Source organism: Akebia trifoliata, chromosome 13 (genome assembly GCF_017979445.1).
Source record: "Akebia trifoliata isolate Shusen 1 chromosome 13, ASM1797944v1, whole genome shotgun sequence".
Taxonomy (NCBI): Eukaryota; Viridiplantae; Streptophyta; class Magnoliopsida; order Ranunculales; family Lardizabalaceae; genus Akebia; species Akebia trifoliata.
In genome coordinates this window covers 30222844-30243919 of record NC_141387.1, presented here as the reverse complement: position 1 = coordinate 30243919, position 21076 = coordinate 30222844, and the positions used below count along the sequence as shown (strand labels likewise).

The following is a 21076-nucleotide window of genomic DNA, read 5'->3' as shown; positions in this document are numbered from 1 at the left end:
TTTATCTTCAAATTCCTATTTACCAAAGAGGTTGAAGATCATGAAAATGACAATTTTTTTAAGGAGAAAATCAAGGCTTTTTGTTGAAGGTTGGAGGTCGAAGATCATAGAAGACCAAATTCAAGGGTGTATATAAAAATACTGTTTAAAGACATAGGGGTATCTCAAATATTCGTCAAAACATTACCTTTTAATTTGTTGATTCTAACTTCGTACGATAAAATAAATCCAACCAAACTAATTCTCTTAAAAGTATCAATTAATAGACGGTTGAGGTCACATAATAACTTCAATTGTTCGTAGCAACGGACTGTACTTCAACCTAACCCCAACCGATCTTCAAAATTTTAAAGATAGAGATGGAGACCTCCAAACCTAACTCCAAATGAAAGACATCAATTTTGAAAGACCTCTCTAAATTACTATTTACCTTTGCTAAATACCTATGTTACCCCCATTTTCTTTTCATAAATGTCATTTTTGACCTTCTCTTTTCACGGAAGATGTTTTAAATATGATTTTTGTGCCCAACTAATTTTATTCTTTTAAGAGAATGAATAGTGATTTAAAGGAGGGGTGATTGGAGTTCAAAGTGATTTGGAGGGGACATGCTAATTTTATAGAAAATTTTAAAGACGTGGGTTGGAGATACTCTCAGTGATTCTGACGCCTAGATTCATAAATGATGTTGGATCATTGTTTTAAATACTCATTTAATATTTTGAAAAAAATAAAAATTATGGACTGGTGGATACGAAATCTTGAAATTATCGAGATAGTACACTCTCCAAAATATTTACCGAATCACATAATTACGTTGTGGTAATTAATAAGATTAATGCTGGAGTGACCACAATGAGGAACACACGGGGGACATCTTGACGTGGTGGCACGTGCATACCCATAGATGTGTTTTCTCCGAGATACAAATAAAACGCATCTATGGACATGCGCGCACCACCACGTCAATGTGTCCCCCATGTGTCTCATGCCGAGGTCACCCCAGCACAACTCAATTAACAATTTAAAATAATATGGGCAAAAATGGTATTTCTTCAAATTAAAATCAAAGGTATTTACAGCATTTATCAATGGCGTTTCAACTATTTGTTTATAGCGCCATGATCCTGCATCATGTAAAAAAATAGAGAGTTGTTAGTGCCACACCAATTCATAAGTAAATTAGGGGTGCAACTTGGTCCAGTTCAAATCGAACCAAATCGATAGCTTTGGGGCGATTTGGTTCGGTTTGGTTCATTTTGGAACAAGTTGTGGTTATATTCGGGTAAGGATTACGAAAATGGAGAACCGAGCAATTTGATTCGATTCTCGGATCAAGCTTTTATAGAACCGAACCAAATCGAGAATCAAACCCTTATGCAATAAATAAATATATATGTATATACTAATTATTATGAATTATTTTAGGAGTTGGGACATAGATTAGTGATCTTTTACGGATAAACTAATGATTTTTTATGAATAGATTAGTGATTTATTGTATGAAATTTTATGTTTGTTATATGTTAGTTTTTTTCGTTAAAAAATACTTTATAAAATATTGGCAACCAATAGAACCAAACCGACTTTAATTCGGTTTAGGTTGGGTTGATTCCAATGGAATTTGGTTCGATTCTGGTTCTTATTTAGTGAAACTGACTATGTCGATTCAATTACAATTTGAACTCAAGCTGAACCAAGTTGCACCCCTAATGTAAACCATTAAAGAATTGCACACAGTTGGTGTGGTGATAGTGAAATTTGGTGTGGCAATTGTAACTCTGAAAATATGATCCCAACCGTTTAAACACAAAATCTAATGATTGGGATTTATCCTTGGGATAAGTATATGCAAGATGTGTTATCAAGATGTGCATAAATGTCAACCGTTGAATTTTGTATTTAAACGGTTAGTATCATGTGCTTTTTCCATGAGTAGATCTTCATGAATCTACGGATCCCAATCCTTTGTTATAATAACTGAAAACTGTTTTTACCAACTTCGTAAATAGTTGGAATGTTTACTTTGCAAGTAAATAATATGATTATTGCATGTTCTGGTAAAACTGATATGAGTCAACTGGATTTTATGTTTTCAAGTTAAAATAAGAGAGCTGCTATTGGCATCCCAACTTTTACTTATTACACTCCAATTAAAAATAAAGAAAATAAGGACATGTTTGATTCAGTTGCCAAAATCTACTGTAAAAAGTTATTGTCAAAATCTGTTGTCAAAAGCTGACACACTGAAAAACTTGTTTGATAGAACTTTGTAAAAATAGTGTTGTTTACCAGAATCTGATAATTATTGTTTGATACAGCTTATAGAATCTGCTATATTAGGGTAAAATTATCAAAATACCCTTAAGGTTGATAATGCACCTAGAATGCATCAAAAATTATCAGAACACCCTTATAAATATATAATTAGATTTAATATATATAAATATAATAAAATTATATAAAAATAATTATTTTAATTTTAAAAAGTTTATAATTCTTTAGAAAATTATAAAAAAATTTATAACTCTATAGAAATTTTGACAGCATTTCCTCTTAAAAATGGACATATGAAATTTTCCTGATAAACAAAATACTTGTATAATACGCAATCTTGATAATGCACCCAAAATGCATCAAAAATTATCAGAATACCCCTATAAATATATAATTACACTAAATATATATAAATATAATAAAATTATATAAAAATATTTTTTTTAATTTTAAAAAAAAATTAATTTTATAAAAAAATTTATAATTCTATAGAAATTTCTGCAGCATCTCCTCTTAAAAATAGACATGAAATTTTCCTGATAAACAAAATACCTGCATAGTACGCAATCCAACATTCACATTACATCGTATATACATAACACATCCACATTACAACTAATTTATATTCTGACATCATTTAAACATAATAATCATAATTAATATAATAAGTAAAATTGAAATAAATAAAAACATGAAAAATATACATCCAACAAATACATACAAGATATATTTTTCATTCTTCTTATTTGACTCCGTTACTTTATCTTGAAGAACATTATCATTGATAATATCAACTTCATATGACTACACAAAAGACCATGTATGTCTCTATAAAGTAAAATAACATATGAATTAATATCAATCTCATCAAATATATATACGCACCCAACATTAATATCAATAACATATTACCTATCAAGATGGACACCTATAAAATATTCTCCCATAATTTTCTTTTGTTTTAGTTGTGACTAATGTCACCACTCGACCACATGAACAACATGGTGGATATGTATAGTTTGTCATCAATGTTATTCATCATATACAAAAAAGCATAAATAAATAAGCATGGAATCTTAGAAATATATTGTGCAAGAGAGAAAGCGTGGGTTCTGTCAATGGCGTCAATCGGAGATGCTTATCGTCTTCAATGGCAATCTTGTGGTGTCTGTGGGGTTTGGGTTGAACGAAGAATCGATGACGTGAGAGAGAGAGAGAGAGAGAGAGATGTCTGCCGTCGTGTATGGGTTTTGTCAATGACGTCGATCGGAGATGCTTGCCATCGTGAGAGAGAGACCTAGAGGTGTCTGTGGGGTTTGGGTTGAACAAATAATCAATGTAGTAAGAAAGAGAGAGATGCCTGCCGTCGTGTGTGGGTTTTGTCAATGGCGTTGATCAGAGATGCCTGCGGTCGTGAGAGAGAGATCTAGAGGTGTCTATGGGGTTTGGATTGAACGAAGACGAAAGAGATCAATTGGGTTCTATTATACACAATCGGACTTATGTTGGAAATTGATTATTAGATGAAGGGTATTTACATCATTTCACTTCGACACTTTTAAACGCAGTTGTGAGAACCTCCTTTCATCCGATTCTCAAAACTGCGGTTTAAAAAATCAAAAATTTCGAAACGCAGATTTTTGAAACGTTATCAAACACGCATCGCGGCACATAATTGCGTTTTGACGCTAAAAACGATAAAAAGCAACATTTTGAAGTCGAATCAAACACCCGCTAAGTAAATGACTCAAAATAAATAGAATTTGGGGTGCCAATAGATGCTCTCTCGATTTTATTTTATTTTTGAATTTTATAAGTCTAATCATAATTGTAAACCACTACAGAAATTATTTGAACAAAGTGTATAATGTTTCATACAGTTCATCTACACGTGTAACACTAATGATATTTTTGAAAACTTTGATAATTATTTGGGAATTTACCCTTAAATAATAAAAAAATTTAGTTATTCAAGTATTTGTTCTCTATGAAAATATATCCATTGATAAGGTGCCCCATTTTGATGCAGATAAAGGGGAATGGCAAATATATGATACAGACTAGCCTTACTATGTTAATAAGGATTTCAACCCCACTAAGGGTCCTTGGGCTCAACTTGTAGCATCAAAAATATGATCCAAAAGAGAATTAATTTTCACCGTTGAATTTTAATTTTAAGTTTGGGAGCTAGCCTTTCATTTTCAAAATCTTGAATCAAATTCAAAAAAGACAAAAAAAAAATCAAATTTTTTTTTATTTTTAAATCTAGTGTTTCAAAGCAACTTAGAGAGCTGTGGTGTTAGATTGCTGAGGTGGTAATCCATTTGACCAAAACAACCCTTACTAAGGCTCAAATCTTTACAAAGTTGGTTAGGAAAATGTCTCTATTATTTTTATTTTTTTATTTTTTTATTTTTTTATTTTTTTATTTTTACTTTTATTTTTTTCTAAGCAAGGCATTAAGAGTAAATGGATGTGGGGATGGATTCAACGAGATTTGAACCTTAGGTCATGGGATCAACTCTCCTCAAGCCTTTATCACGTAGCTAAGTGGCACCTTCAATTTCTCTAAATACATTACCATAAAGATAGTAATAAAATTAGAACTCATTTACTTTCATCCCTTTACAGAAGTTCCATGATTTATTTAACTTAAAAAAATTGAGTAAATTGTGAATAATTCGAAGAAGAAATAAATCAGAAACAAATCGTGAATAATCTGCAAATTATTGCGAGAATTGCTAACATGACATAAAAATTCACTTTATCTTCACCATTTTACAGCAAATTAACTATAGGGCAACAATGTGTTAGCAATCTGCACTGCAGCATGAGGTTTGCCTTTTCACCAAATCTGAGAGAATCTTCAAAACATCTAGAAGGGTGACCCAACTAGATTTGATCAAGTTTAGGTCAATAATTAATCAAATCAACCATGAATTTGATACCAAATTTCACAAAGCTTCCTTCACCTTCACTTCTCCAGCTACAAGGGCACATTAGCCGATACAAAATCAAATGCACGACACTCCCATCTCAAAATAGGTACCATGTCACAGAAAACTATATCAACTAACCTGCGTGAAAGATTTTAAGTAATATAAATTATTCAACACATACGATAAGCATAGTCTTCAGAGTTTTTCATCCCATGTGTAGCTCAAATTTTCAAGTTTTTACAAGGAAGTGAACCCTACTAAGCATAATAATTCAAGCTTGATTTCTTCTTGGCTTGAACTTGAATGATACCTTCATTGAAGTCTTCGTGGATTACCTGAATCATAGTGAGGCATACACTCAGTTATCTTCTCAAAGAAAATTGTTACGGTTCACAATTTTTTTATTTTTATTTTTTTGATAACTAACAATGATGCTGATGATGATGTGATAATGCCTGTATCAATAATTACTATGATTTGAGTAATAATAGGCAGTAATAGACAATTGTATAAAAAATGACAATAATTGCATTTGAGAGACAAGGTAATGGGGCCAGTATCGAGATATAAGCTTCCTACAAATACCAGTCAGGTAGCATGAACAGATGCACGCCAAACCATACAATAAATAGATCCTCCTCTATGGTAAAAGCATGCTCTCAAGGGTCTGTATGATTACACAGAATTCGTTCTCATGAGAAAATGATTCTACCATTTGATTGAATCTAGGAAAACGTCAAACTATGAGTTGGTCTTCAGTTTTGGGGGTGGGGGTGCGAGTAATTGTGAGAGTAACCTTGGGAGGGATTGGGAAAACTATATTTATTCCTGGGGGGTGGGGAAGGAAAACATTTACCACCCAAGGTGGAAACTTGGTTTGGACAGGTAAATGATTTCCAGGCAAAATGCCCAATCATTCTCCTGAAAATTGCATTTTCCAGGGGAAATCATTTTTCCATCCACAATCATACAGACCCTAGAATTTTCCTACCTTTAAACAAGGGAATAGAGATGGTGAGAATCATAAGCTTGCCATAGATAATAAAGCCAATGTACAGCTATGCAAGTGACAGCAGTGGTAATGGGTGTCCAATGTTCTGGTGTTGAGATTTAAGTCCTTGGAATATGTAGAGAGCCAAGGATAAATGGGAGTGACCTATTCATTGACAGTGCAAAATAGTAGCATTGACTCCACAATATGGATGAATTGAAAATATAGCTGACAAAGTAAAGGTGTTGAAAAATAGACCTCAGTAGCATCACGGCGGAGAGCCAGCATGCCGGCTTCTACGCAAACGGCTTTTAGTTGTGCCCCATTGAAATCATCTGTCGAACGAGCCAGCTCTTCAAAGTTCACATCAGGATTCACGTTCATTTTTCTTGAATGGATCTGCAGCTCCAATGGAGAAAATAAATTAGCCAAATTATGTTAAAAAGGAAAATAATATATCATAAAGGAGCCATGGGTTCAGCCCACCTGCAGGATTCTGGCTCTTGCATCTTCAGTTGGATGAGGAAACTCAATTTTGCGATCCAATCGACCCGAACGCATGAGAGCAGGATCCAAAATATCAGCACGATTGGTTGCAGCTATAACCTGTGGTGTATTAATGAAATCCAGATTAAATATCTACAAATTACAGGTGAGGTAAAAGTATTATAAGGGCCTGTAATTTTAAATAGAGAGCTGCTATTGGCACCCCAACTTTTACTTATTACACCCCAATTAAAAATAAAGAAATTAAGTGAATAGTTGATAATAAGTAAAAGTTGGGGTGCCAATTGCAGGTCTCGATTTCTATTTTTTGGGTTTAGGATTTTATATGAGCCTAATCATAATTGTAAAAAACTACAAAAATTGAACGAATGTCGTATTGTTGAGATTATAATTTGAGCCACCCCTTTGTAAGGTTTGAAGAGTGTTATCTTTAATTGGGGGGTGAGAAGTAATTTAAGAAATTGGGGAATAATAAGTGAAAGTTGGGGTGCCAAGACTAGCTCTCTTTAAAAGCTTCATTTTGTTTTACAGGTTTATGCATGAAAGTGGGGTTTTAAAACAATAACTTCTTAACATCATCCCAACATTAGGAAAAATGCAATGTTTGCTGTTTTAGGGTTAGGTGTGGATGTATCCCAGAGGAGAGTGCGGAGCATCCCTCTATCATTTATTCCAATATCAGATGAGGAGGAACCATAAAATTAGTTTTAAGTCAAAGATCACCCCAAAAAAAAAAAAAAAAACTGACATAAAATGTGGTCATAAACAAACTGAAAGGAGAAGAAAGAAACAAACTAACTCAAAACAGAGAAGGCAAACCCCAAAATCCACCCAACCACGATAAATGACTGCAAAAGACGAAGGAAACTTAAAACTACAATGGGTACGAACTGCCAACCTTTATGCTGTCATCATTGCTAAAACCATCAAGTTGATTAAGTAATTCCAACATTGTCCGTTGCACTTCCCTATCTCCACTTACCTCACTGCAGTAAAACAGAGTCACATGAAAATACATTTGTATAAGTAAAATTTTATGGAAAAAGGAGGTCAAGAAGACCTACCAAAGTACAAAGTATAATCAAAATAGGGTCCCAACACATGGTTTCTACCAAAAATATAGCATACTAAATATACAAACGATATTCTGCCATTCCTTCCTTCCAAATCCCCAAACATACCACGAAAGGCATTAGAACCCGCAAGATTCTCTACCTATGTGAGGTCTTTGATCAGCCAACTTTAGAAAAAATCATGTGGACTTGAGGAATACCCAATACGAACAAAATAACAGAGAAAATGAGACAAAATCTCACCAACAAAGGAGCAATGAATTGACAAATGGTCTACCAATTTGCCCTCAAATTTTCAAAAAAGAAAAAAAAAAGGACATTGTAAATCCCCACTTGATCAAATTATCAGTAGGTAGGAGTTAGGTCTCTATCCAAGCAACTAACCAAACAACAAAGGCAACTTTGGACGAAACTTTGGGACCCCACACAATCGCAACAGGAAAGTCCATTGGGGGTATGACAACACCAAGGAGTAGAACTTGACCGAGAAAACTTATCTTTGTTATATGCCCATTCCTTTCCATCATCTTCCGAACACATGATAGGAACATAGGAAATTTGACTAATTTGACTTATAATATTGGATATTTCCTGAACTTTCCAATCATTAAAACCTTTTCTAAATCCAAAGTCCCGTGATACCTCACTCCCATAGTGAATCATGAAAGTATCCACTATTTATTTTATTTATTTGTTTGAGAAGATGGAAAATATAGAGACAATAGCGAATCACTACACCCTCGATTTTCCCAAAATCTAACTTGTGCCTTCAACTGACCCTAAAGGCTGTCCGCCTACAAAAGATTAGCGATGTCTTAACAATGCCTTTCCAAAAAATTTACCCATAAGAGGACTTCACCTCTTCAATCTCCCACCCAAGGGACTTCTCAACATCCTTTGCCTTGATGATCCTCCTACACGAACTTTCTTGATCCACCCCAAATCTCTGGAATGACTAACAATGCAAAATCCATGCACCTAAATCTCATGACTATAATCACTTGGCTACTTGATTCGGATTTTTCAAAAAAAAATCTCATGACTATAATCCCTCATTATTTTAGGTAGAAAACATCAATTTCTACTTCACAAGATGCAACTTTTGATTCCCCTCCCAATCATTCAAAGAAAAATTCAGTTACTCTTTCAAATATTACTTCAACTTGAGGAATTAATAATAGTGACAAAAAAATGCTTGCTAGTATACTTTTAATCAAAATAATTTACCTCTAACCAAGAGATACTTGGCTTTCTATGACCCCAATATATTTTCTACCATTTCTATGATTAGATCCCAGATAGTTTGATTTTTATACGTTGCGCCAAGACTTCCCAAGTAACAGGATGTAAAAGAAGCAACTTGACACCCAGAAGATCCCGTGAGCATGTGAAGATTGGAAACTGATCCAAAGACTGCTCATCTGCAAGTTGATTGCCATTCAACAAATTGCATTAAGGCAAAACAAAAAACTTATTAAGAATCTCAACGGCTCCAAAAACCCATCTAGGATTAGAGTGACATTGGGCAACTGGAGATGGGAAACCAGAGGTCCTTCACCACAAATCCTGATTAAGGTCCTAATGAACACAGTCTGACAAAAGTCATCACAAGACCTCCAAAATGATAACAAGCAAATATTGGGATAGGGATTCCCCTTGTCCTAGCACTCTCAAACTCTTGAAGCTCGCTGGACTACCATTGGCCAGAATATTGAAAAAGACTTACGAGACACAGTTCATAATCCATCCTGTCCATTTCTCGTCAAACCCCATACAAATCAACAGATTCGTCAAAAACTCCGCACTCATGATTGTACGCCTTCTCTAGACCTGTCTTGCTAAAAATCCCTGATTTCCCAATCGAATCTTGGAACCTATGCATTCATTTGCAATTAAAACCTCATAAAGAATATGTTGACCTCTAATAAATGTTCCTTTTTTCAACCTAATTATAGGTTGAATAACCTTCTTCAACTTTGATGCTAGTACCTTTGTAATAGTTTATATGTTGAACCCACAAGACTTATTCACCTGAATTCTGAATTCTGAAATATCATTAGTAACTAGTGTCTTCATGATCAAAGCTGCAAACATGTTATTTGAGCAATAATCAACAGAAAACTCCGTTCTCAAAGGTCTTTAACCATAAGCATCAATTCATTGCAAAAAAAAATGTCCCAGAAAAAAAGCCTTCTGGCACCATAGCCTTTTGACCACTCATTGAGGCAATTAGTTTAAACTTTAAACATCCCATCGATCTTTATAGACTTTTTGAGCCTCTATATCTACTATATCAAAATAGAATCAAAACCCATATTATTTGAGAGGGGCCCAATGTATAGATGTTGTAAAAGTCCATAACCCCCACCCTAATTCGATCCTCCCCTTCAAGAACCACCTCATCAATCTTAAGCTTCAATAGATGGTCGGATCTCATATGATTGCTCGCCGTCCAATGGATGAATTTTGTATTATTATTGCCTTCGTTAAGGCAATTTCATTATGGATTCTACCACCTACATACTTCTTCCAAGTCGCAATTTTTTGCAATTCCATTTAAGAATCTTCAAATTTTTTGCTCTAATGATAAACTTCAACTTTCCTCCACTCAGTCTAACACTTCAATCTCCTTCAAGAGAATCTTTTTTTTTTTTTTTTTGACCTCAAGCTTCCCAAAAGACTCCTTATTCCAAATCTTTAGTTTCTCCCGCAGATCTTTTAGCTTGACTACAAAGCAGAAACCTGGGGTCCCAGAAAAGGAGAAGCAGCTCCATCACCCAATAACTTCACATGGAAGTTAGAATGAAGTAACCACTACTCTTGAAAAAAAGGTTGGGGCAGTTACTTAACACACCTGCTTCAAGGAAAACTGGAAAGTGATCTGAAGTTGGGTTAGGCATTGTCGACTGAGACAAAACTAAAGTGCTCCTCCCATTCACTTAAGATCAGAAATATATCCAATCTAGATATATACTTGGATTCTCCTTGTTGTTGGACCAAATGAAACAAAAAAATTGCCCTCCAATGATAAATTCATTAAGAAAATACTAGATTCACACGTTGTCCTAAATGCCTCTTGCTCGCGGTAATCTTGAACCTCCTCTATTTTCAAATGAGAACATAATCGCATTTAAGTCCCCTCTCAGGCACCATCGTTTCCCCCAAAATCCTACCACGAGACCCAATTCGTCCTAGAATTACTCTTTTCCTTCCCAAAGTTGGACCATACACCCCATTAAATACCCAAAAGAAGTCACTACTCACAAAATTGCATAACATAGATATCGAGAAGGCTCCCACCAACTGGTCCTCCACATTGATGAAGTCGTTATTCAACATGATAATAATACCATTTGAAGAACTAATTGTCAACAGATAACACCAACCTATGTTTCTATTCCACAATTCCTTAATAAGTATGTCATTGCAACCACTCGCACCGATTCTTGAATTGTCATCATAAAAGGATTTCTTAATCTGATCGAAGTTGAATCCCTTCTTTTAGCTTTATCTCTCAACTTTCTCACATTCCATGATGAAACCGTAACTATCATTATTAACAAAATCCACCGAGCAGATCAACCAATACCACAAAAGCAATTTCATTACTAATGCTAAGAAATTGATGCTATAGAAAGAGTTAGCATTCGAAAATTTAGTGGATTCAATATGAGAGACGAAAACCATACCTATCAAATCGTTTTGTTCCAATTGCATCAATTTCATCTATAAAAATGATGCAGGGAGATTTCTCCTTTGCAAGTTGAAACGCATCACGAACAAGTTTTGCTCCATCGCCAATGAACATCTGAACAGGTTACAAGACAAAAGGAGCAAGTAGAACTGTTTAATGTAAATGGAACACATTCCGCAAATAATCTCATATCTACTGTAGCATCATATTGTCAAGAGAAAAAAATCATCAATAATACCCAAGAAACATAGCCAAAATGACAGGAAGTACAACAATTTTCAGGCAAAATTGTAGTATGTACCACATATATATATATGAAGTTGAATTCCATGAGGATGAAAATAAAGGAACAACACCCATTATTACATAGAGCACAACATCCTAAAATGCTTACAAGCTACAAACCTGGTAATAATGAAGTTTTAAAACCCCAACCAGCCATTGAACTGGTGAAGCCATCGGTTCACTGGGTCACAGATTCTACGGGTGGTCTCAAAGGAGCCATTCGGGATTTATCCAATTTTAAATTCATAAAATCTGGGTTTATACCCACCCCATTTTGGGAACCAGTTCACTAGTTAGCAGGTTTGAAACATACAGCTTTAACATATAAAAAGCAAAAGCAACCTCAAGTTTTCTTCTGCCTATATTTTTTGTCGTTTTTGTGATACCAAGTCTTCATACCACATCATTGCTACGTCAACCGAACCCTATTTCCATCGTGATAATTCCCACCACATTTTTTTATCGGTTAGCTTGTTTTTCATGAGTTCAGTAACTCGGTGCTGGCGGGACTTGAACCCAGGTCTCTGGTTTCATTACGAACTAAACTAGCTAGCATCTACGATAATTCCCACCACATTATCATTTTGGGTCTTTTTGTTGTCAGCATAATTGAAATTCATGGTTCGTTTCCATGAACTGTCCTCAATCATAGTGAAACCATCGTTTGGTCACACTCCATATCTATCTATATATATATATATATTCAGCTCCACTCACCAGAGCTTCTTTTAGTATACATTAAAAAAAAAAAAAAAAAACTCAGTCATCTCAAGCTTTCGAGCTCTAGTCCACACTCCACCCATGTAACAGAATGTGGCACCAAAATGGAATCCGATCAAAAGTAGTTAAGTAATGTATAACTAACAACTGGCTCCATGTATGACATCGACACGGAGATGCACAAAGATTATAAATTTTACTTCTATTTATTAAGGACAGCTATTTTGTACATGTAAATGCTGTCATTTAATTTTATTATGTCCTTTGAAAGAAATTCCAAGCTAAATATTGCTAGAACATTATATTATGATACATGCGTACAGACTAAGAATGTCATCCTGGCCCACAATGGACTGCGTTTGGGCATCAAAATTAGGCTCGTTTAGTTATTTGGTCAGGCCAGGCTAGGCTTGATTAGCCATAGGTCTGGATATCAGCTTGGTTGCCAGCCAGATACAATGTCTTACCTATATTTATACACTAAATCTTATGACCTATACATATAAATATACATCAAATGTAAATCTAAGGAGCAGCATTCTTGTTCAATCTTTACTTTTTGTTTTAAATTTTGATTGCATTGGGACTCAATTTTGAATTCAAATCAGTTATGTTGATTTTGAAGAGGATAGGAAGCTTCAACTGACATCTAAGTATCCTCTTTTTGGCTTGCATACTAACCAAATGAGAAGATTTGAAAAACTGAAGTCACACGTGGACAGGTTGAACATTTAGAAGGAAACCTACTTTCTAGGCAAAGTTTTCATAGAGAAATGGGTTTGGTCAGACCAGGGAGGTCCAACCACATGTGAGCCGAGCTAAAGGCAGGCCAGACATGGACATAGGTAATTTTTCTTCGGCTGGCCCGACCATTAGACAGGCCTGGCTCAGGTTATATATTTAAGCCCAATTAACGTTGGTACATTATTTTTTTTTTTTTTATAACGAAGGGTATCCGGGCCAGCTTGCGCGCATCCTGACTGGTCCCTACGCCCCGCACCCAGGCTATGGCCGGTGCCTGCTTGGTCCAAGCCAATGCGTGGCCACCACAGGAATATAGTTGGTGGGATTTGAACTTGAGACCAACTAGGGAGCAAACCTAATGATACCCAAGTCTACCACTCGACCATCCCTACGATGGTTAACGTTGGTACATTAATGGCCAGGCACATTGACGGTCCTAGTACAGAAGTGTCGGCATTCTGTCAAGTTCCAATCAAAAGTGACATGATTAGGACATAGCAATTCAATTACATGTTGTACCTGTGCTTCTGGATTTGCACGTATTATGCCTAACTGCAAACCAGTTCGCAGTTTGGTTCGCACTGGGTTCGTAGAAAACAGTGAACCTGCTGTTTCAGTCAATATTAGGTGCCCCCGCCTTGGTCAATATTAGATGCCCCCCACGTCTTGGTCAAAATTAGAGATACTCCCCCCACGTTTTGGTCAATATTAGAGATACCCTGTTGTGGGATTTGGTCAATATTACAGATACCCCTTTGTTTTCAAATTGCTGATATGCCCCTTTGACCTAAGTCTTCTTTTCTAAGACTAACATAAACTATCTAAATGCCCCCTTTAAAACTACCTCTATGAACCGCGTTGGTTCTAGAGTGGCGAACCTCGAACCAAACAAACAGACAAACCAGGTAACATAGTGTTGTACAACTAGAGGGAACATGCTTAAAGAGGAACACACACTTGTGTATTCTGAAAATAAAACTCCCTACTGAATTCAGTGTAGTTAAGGGAGAAAGGCACACTTAAAGCATAAAGGCCTCCTAGTGTCTGAGACACAAGGCGAGGCACACGACTGAGTAAAGTAAGGCACAATAAAATTATAAAAATTAAACAATGAAAGGTGGATTCTGGATATTTTACAATTATAACACATATAAATGTGAGGTTTTACAAACAAGTTAAAGTATTCAACAATTCAAGAAGAAGGATGATCAATAATAAAGAAAAAGTAGAGAGGAATAAGGAGAATAAAAAATAAGGGAAGAAAAAGACACAAAGTAGAAATAGAAGTAGAAGTAGGCCAACAACATATGTTGTTGCTGCTATGGTACAACAACAACTAGGACTAACAATGGGCGGGTTCAGGTTAGGCTTGGTTCAGCCTTAACCAAGCCCCAAAAAGGCGCGCTCAACCTTAGACTGGCCCTATAGCCTTATTGGGCCTAAGTTAACTATAACCCAACTGATTTGGACCGTGTAAAAATCACCAAATGTATAGTTCAATATTTTTAATGGTAAAAAAAAAAAACAACTTGATACCTCTAAAAAAAAACCTTTCTAAGTACTTATTTTGTATGTAAAAATTATACAATCAAACCTGAAATTAATGTCTTATTTAAACAAATTAATTCATTTTTAGTGAGCAGAGTCAAGGCGCGTGCCTTCGTACGCATCATTTAAACTGTCTCACCCACCTCACACGTATTAAGGCCCCTTTGGCCCGCCCCACCTTGAGGCACACCAAAGCGCTCACCTTGACTACACAATACTGATGTAGTCGAAAATCAGATTATCCCTTGGTATTAGCTCAAAAAGAGAAGTCTGAATAAAATTATACAAAAACATAATTGGAACCAAATAAGCAAATGACAGGAAAAAAGGAAAAAGAAATAATCAGTAATCAAGGTGAAAAGTATGAAAACCCAAAACTGTCTTTTACTAAGACGAGAAATAATAGCACAAATTTGATACCGAGAGTTGTTTCAAAGATAGATTGATGCTATCATCCTCAACATACAATTCATCCAAACCAAACCCCAAACTGTAGTTACTTTACAAAACCATAGTTTCTGTAGATTAGGTATAGGGACAGATTGGGGTACAGAGAGAGTGGGAGCATACCTTTTAAAAAATCTCTCCCCATTAAAGTTTATTTTCGAGATTTAATAGCTCCAAAAAAAAAAAAGCTCAACTCAACAATACAGTACACAAAAATGGAACAGAACAAGCAGATGCAAAGAAATAACCAATAGTCAAAAGTGAAAGTTGAAAAGAATATAAAGAAAGTTGGCAAGAGTTCATGACTTTCTTAATCAGAATAATGACCTGAACCAACTGTGGACCTGCTAGCTTTAAAAAAGTGGCATTTGTCTGCGCTGCACATGCACGAGCCATCAGAGTTTTGCCTGTTCCAGGTGGTCCATACAATAGCACTCCTTTGGGTGGACGAATCCCTAATTTTTGAAACCTCTCTTTGTGGGTCATGGGCAAAACAATGGCCTCAACGAGTTCTTGGATCTGTCAAATAAATAAATAGATTACTCATAGTCTCCTACTGAAGAAAATAAAAATTAAACATCCCTTGTCTAACATATGCCTCCATCCAAGGACCATGCATAATACCATCCATACGGCAAGTTTAAGAACTAAGTTAACAAAATTACAAGAAGAAAAATCCAGTAATGCAGAATGCAGCTTTTGCATGTTTCAAGGTGGCTTTTCTAAGGGTAGATACAATCTAATCAGCCAGATAGACCGAGAAAGCGAGAGAGATTTTTGCACTACCTAAAGTTATTTTTTAAGACCGACATATATTAAGGAGATTGTGATTTTTTTTTTCTTATTCTTTTATTTATTTTTATTTTTTTAATTTTAGGGAAAAGGGTTAGTAGTTAGCAAGGTGAAGTCAGGTTCACTGGCTTCACATGCACATCTAAACAGGACCTCGACCTAACATGATTAGAAGTATAAGAAGAGTAACTTTAATACAAAACCACAAATAGCCTGCTTCAATTATATGTCTGGAAGGTTTAAAATCTCATTTCAAGACAACGTGTCAGAAATGAGAAAACACTGAAACAATCTCAACAGCGAGAATCCGAAAAATCCTGAAACATTCAATGTTTGAGGTCAATGTTTAGTTCCCCTGGGCCTAACCCGGAATGTTCCACTGAAACCATCTGAAACTCAACGGAACTTTGAACCATATATGTATGCAGGAAAACACCAACTTCTGAGATAAGTCAGCACAATTAGCACCAATTAGGGTTTGCTTTGGACAGGCTTGTGCTTCTCCTACAAGCCAATGGGCCAGGCTTGGGTCTGAATCTAAGGCCCGACAAATACATGTGCCAGAGGCTACCCAAATATAACCAAATGCCTACAAATAAACTAAGGCCAGGCCAAAAATTAACCACCTAACCCAACCATCGAGCCTTTGCATTTGCCTCCACTCAGCCACCAAGATCCCAGTGTGGAATTGGGCAGAATGTAGGTATGCACGTATAAATGCATATTTAGTTATGGAATAAAATGTGGTACTCACCTGCTTTTCAAGGCCACCAATATCATTGTAATCTTCTGTTGGTTTTTCATCAACCTCCATTGCCTTTACACGTGAATCATATTCAGAAGGAAGAGTATCTAATATCAGGTAGCTGTCTTTGTTAACACCAACCAAATCGCCAGGTTTTAGCTTGTCAGGATCAACAAGTCCCACAACGGGCAGAAAAATTGTCTACAGTCATAAGGGAAAGATAGATAAGCAACTATTCAAAAAGAAAAATGTCATCCATTAATGAGATATGGATCCTGAAATAGCAATTAATCAATATATCTTTAACACTACAGAGATCTTTGGAATACAAGAATGTGACAACCATGACAACATGCATGACCTAAACAAAATTAAAAGGTAGACAACTAAAATTGAGTATAGACATAATTCTCATAAAGATAAGTAAATTTTGTATTATTGAACAAGTACTCCTGGCAAAGACCATTGCAAAATTTATGTCAAGAAAAACCTTCAAAGAGAGAGAGAGAGAGAGTGTGTGTGTGTGTGTGTTGAGAAAAGCTTTTTGGATGGAAGTGAATTGTTCTTTGGTACAGCTATGCCATATATCTAAATCGACACATATCTGCAAGAAAGACAGAAGCACGCATCATGTGAAGTACTATGGAAAGATGTCTTAAAAACAATAGAGACGATAAGTGACAGATAACAATCAAATTAGGAAACTGAATTATAGACTTATTAAGTACTTTTCTGTTTAAAAATATAAATTTATGGCTTAATTAGAACTAGAGATATGGCACTATATGTAAATATGCTAGTAATGAACTAGTATTCCATAATTTTGCACTTGAGAGCATCCTTGACAGTTAACACCCATCATATGTTGTCTTAGACAACAAAAGCAGCACGTTGAAGCTGATGTGGCCAAACAAGGATATGCGTTGTATGCCTTCAAACTTCAGTATTCACATTACATATAAAAACCAGGCAATTCAATGATGGAAAAGAAGAAAAAAAAATGCAAGCAAATTGCAGCTAGAGCAGTAAACATGGTGATGATAATGCAAAAATGCTCGCATACCTGGCGGGTAGATGTTTTTAGCACAACACACTTTCCCTTCCTTTGTGAGTCTAGATCAACATTAGCACCATCTTCCTCAGCCTCGTCTTCTGGATTCATCTCCAAAATCTTAAATAAAAAAAATAAAAATAAAAAGAGTAAACCAACAAACATTAGAAATCTAGCAAAAGCCATGTCCATACACAACCAATGTCGGTTTTCAAAGGCACTCAAGCCTAACACATGCATCTGCTAAGGCTTTGAATAAAGTGGATCCTCATGTTGTCCGTTGTATAAAATAATAGTAAAATAAAAATAGCAATAAAAACACATAGAAGAAATATCGACCTCCTCCAGAGAAATAAGGCATCCTAAACTATTTCAAGGGCAGTCAACATCCTAAACAAAAACCAGGCTATTCCTCATAAACTGTCAATTATAACCGGATAATATATATAACCCTTGCACCCCAAACCTTAAAACTCCTAAACAAGGACACAATCCTGCAATAAGAACATACACGAAGAAACTCACTGTTTAGAAAATAAAATATCAACCAAAACTCCATGGTAAACAATGATCAAACATACTTATACAAAACGAACGGGGGGGGAAGAACAGATTTAGGAACGTTTTGGATAATCAACTCATAATAAACAATGGTAAGGTAATCTGTGATAAGGTAAGAACACACAGCACCATAGACACCTATGTATTTTTAGCGTATTGGTTGGATTCCTAACATTTGGTATCAGAGACAGCACCTCATCTTGGATTCAAACCTCGAGAGGAGCAATTTGAGGGGAAAAGGCTAACTAGAGGCCCAAAAGAAGGGTACCAGAGTGAAAATTGCCACCAGGGGCGGAGCCAGGATTTTGCCCATGGGGCAACTAAGAGTGGAAAAAAAAATTGTGGGGGGCAATAGTAGCAGATTTTTTTATCCGCCACTGAAATCTGTCGCAGTAGCTCACGAATCCATAGACTTGAAAATTCTTGCGGGGGCAAGTGCCCCCACTGTAAATCTGCCCCTGATTGCCACAAAGTGGGCACCAGGGCGTTAAGGCAAACTAGAGAAAGGGCTGCCTGGGGGCCAAAAGAAGAATACCATAGTGAAAGATGCCAAAAAGTACATTATGACCCCAAAGAGAAATGGGCTTAATTTTCCGCATCATTAACACCTAGGTATTTTTGGTGCATCGGTTGTACTCATATCAAATTACTTGAGTTAATTTCAAGGATCGAAGACAATCATATTATGATTGTCAAAATTATTATAATTTTATCCCAAATACTGGGGTCAGCCGCACAAAATCCTATTTGGCCATTGCAAACCATCTAGAGCTTAACCATCAGTCATGGCATGTATCTTCATATCTTATCTTACTAAACCAATCCATGCCATTTTCAGCCTCCCCCTTGCCCTTTTAGATTCCAATTAACAAAGTCTAGATTAATAAATCAGTGTTTTGGAGACTGGAAATTCAATCAAAAACTACAAAATATTGATCGAGAACAGAATCCAACAAGAAAAAAAAAAAAACTGATTCGAAGCGTTAGATAATTTAACACACCTCGACAATTTAACGACTCATTCAAAAACTACAAATATTGATCGAGAAGAGAATCCAACAACCACCACACACCACAAAAAAAAAAAAAAACTGATTTGAAGCGTTAGATAATTCAACTCACCTCAACAATGTTACCGACAAGGTAAGGAAGCTGTTTGTTAAGTTTGATCTTCTCCTGATTCTCTTTAATCTTATCCTTGAACGATTCTAACTCTAGATTCGTTCTCTGCAACTCTTCCTTCAAAATCAAACAAAAAAAATTAGAACTTTAATAACACTAAAGAATCTTCGAAAAAAAAAATCGTAAACCCTAGAAAAATTCACTCACTTTGAGTATCCGGATCTCGTTGTCCAGAAGACGAGACGCCCTAACAATATCATCTGTAGACATGGTCGCGAACTGATCGTCTTCAGGATTGATATCTTCCACCATTGCTGCCGCCATTAGAGAAATTGGAGAGGGTTTCGAGTTGGAGAAAGATCGCACTTTGTAAGTTTGTTTCTTGGAGAAGAAGAAACAGTGAGCTTTGTAGTTGAGATTTTTATTCTCTTTTGTATCCTCGAGATTGATAAGTGGATCTCAACGATCATCTATCATGGGCTTCCTTTATTTGACACGTTGCAACATGCATGAGTGGGTCCCACATTTGATATCGCTGGACGATTTTGAGTTCATCGATTGTGAAACCCGAGAATAAAATGCAAGCCATGGAACTGGGAGGAGACGGTGACACGTGGTATAAACTTATTGGTTGTTAACCTAACGATCAGTGGCCACTAGTTAGTAATCACTGGGACTGGATTGCAATTTGGTTCGATCCGGTTTGGTACCCTTTTATACGAGATTTGAATCGAGTAATGAACTGAATTCATCGGTTCTACATTTTCTCAGTACAAAATCGGATTGCAAATTGAACCAAACTAACCCAAAACTATCGATTTGATTCTATTCTCGATTCAATAGGGGAAGACATACATTCAAATAATTTTAAACTTTAGAATAATGATTTTTTGACGCCTTCCCCCTCCCCTACGTCCCATAACAGAATTGGAAATCACTTGCCTTGAGATACATAGAACCATAAATCTTTTTCTTATGTATCTCGAGGCAAATGATCTACAATCCTGTGATGGGGGCATAGAGGGGGGCGTCAAAGCATCACGGCTCTAAACTTTAACCAAAGTAGCAAATTAACACATTTTAAATTATTTTTGAGTCTTATTGATTGTGTATGGGAAAAAGAAGTGAGAAACTGGAAATTTATCTTTCATGAAAAATTATATTTCTCATATTTTATTGTTTTTTTCATAGAATATGAATTTTCATTCTCACATAAGAATTCACTCAAGATTGGATTCCAAATTCCTATCTAATCCCCTGAAAAAACTAAGTTCGCTCTTGTAGACACCCAAATTTGACTGAGCCTTAAATGCAAAGTACCTAAAATCTATAAAATTTAGAATGAATTTCAAAACCCAAACATTCACAAAATTCCCTTTCTTTCAATAAATTCCCCAAGGACCTACTCACATGGCCCATAGACCCAAACTCCTCACCACTCTTCAACCTAACCCAACATTAGTCCAACCCATTACCATACCTACTTAGCCCACCTCCCTAAGCTCAATAGATTTAAAACCCAACAACGTATTACCCATACCCAACTCTCAACCCAAATTCAACATCATAACAAATCACCC

The 21076-nt window shown here is 35.8% G+C and overlaps 1 protein-coding gene across 1 annotated transcript; it reads right to left on the bottom strand.

The window, feature by feature from the left end:
* Positions 1–5330: 5330 nt before the first annotated feature.
* Positions 5331–19894, bottom strand: LOC147388264 (26S proteasome regulatory subunit 6A homolog). Its single transcript, XM_086420098.1, has 10 exons — positions 19704–19894; positions 19497–19613; positions 17826–17933; positions 16772–16963; positions 15553–15744; positions 11477–11595; positions 7613–7700; positions 6694–6813; positions 6466–6606; positions 5331–5551 (listed from the first exon to the last, which is right to left on the bottom strand). The coding sequence occupies exons 1-10, from the start codon at positions 19818–19820 to the stop codon at positions 5474–5476; spliced, it is 1272 nt and encodes a 423-aa protein (XP_086276224.1). The 5' UTR covers positions 19821–19894; the 3' UTR covers positions 5331–5473.
* Positions 19895–21076: the final 1182 nt, after the last annotated feature.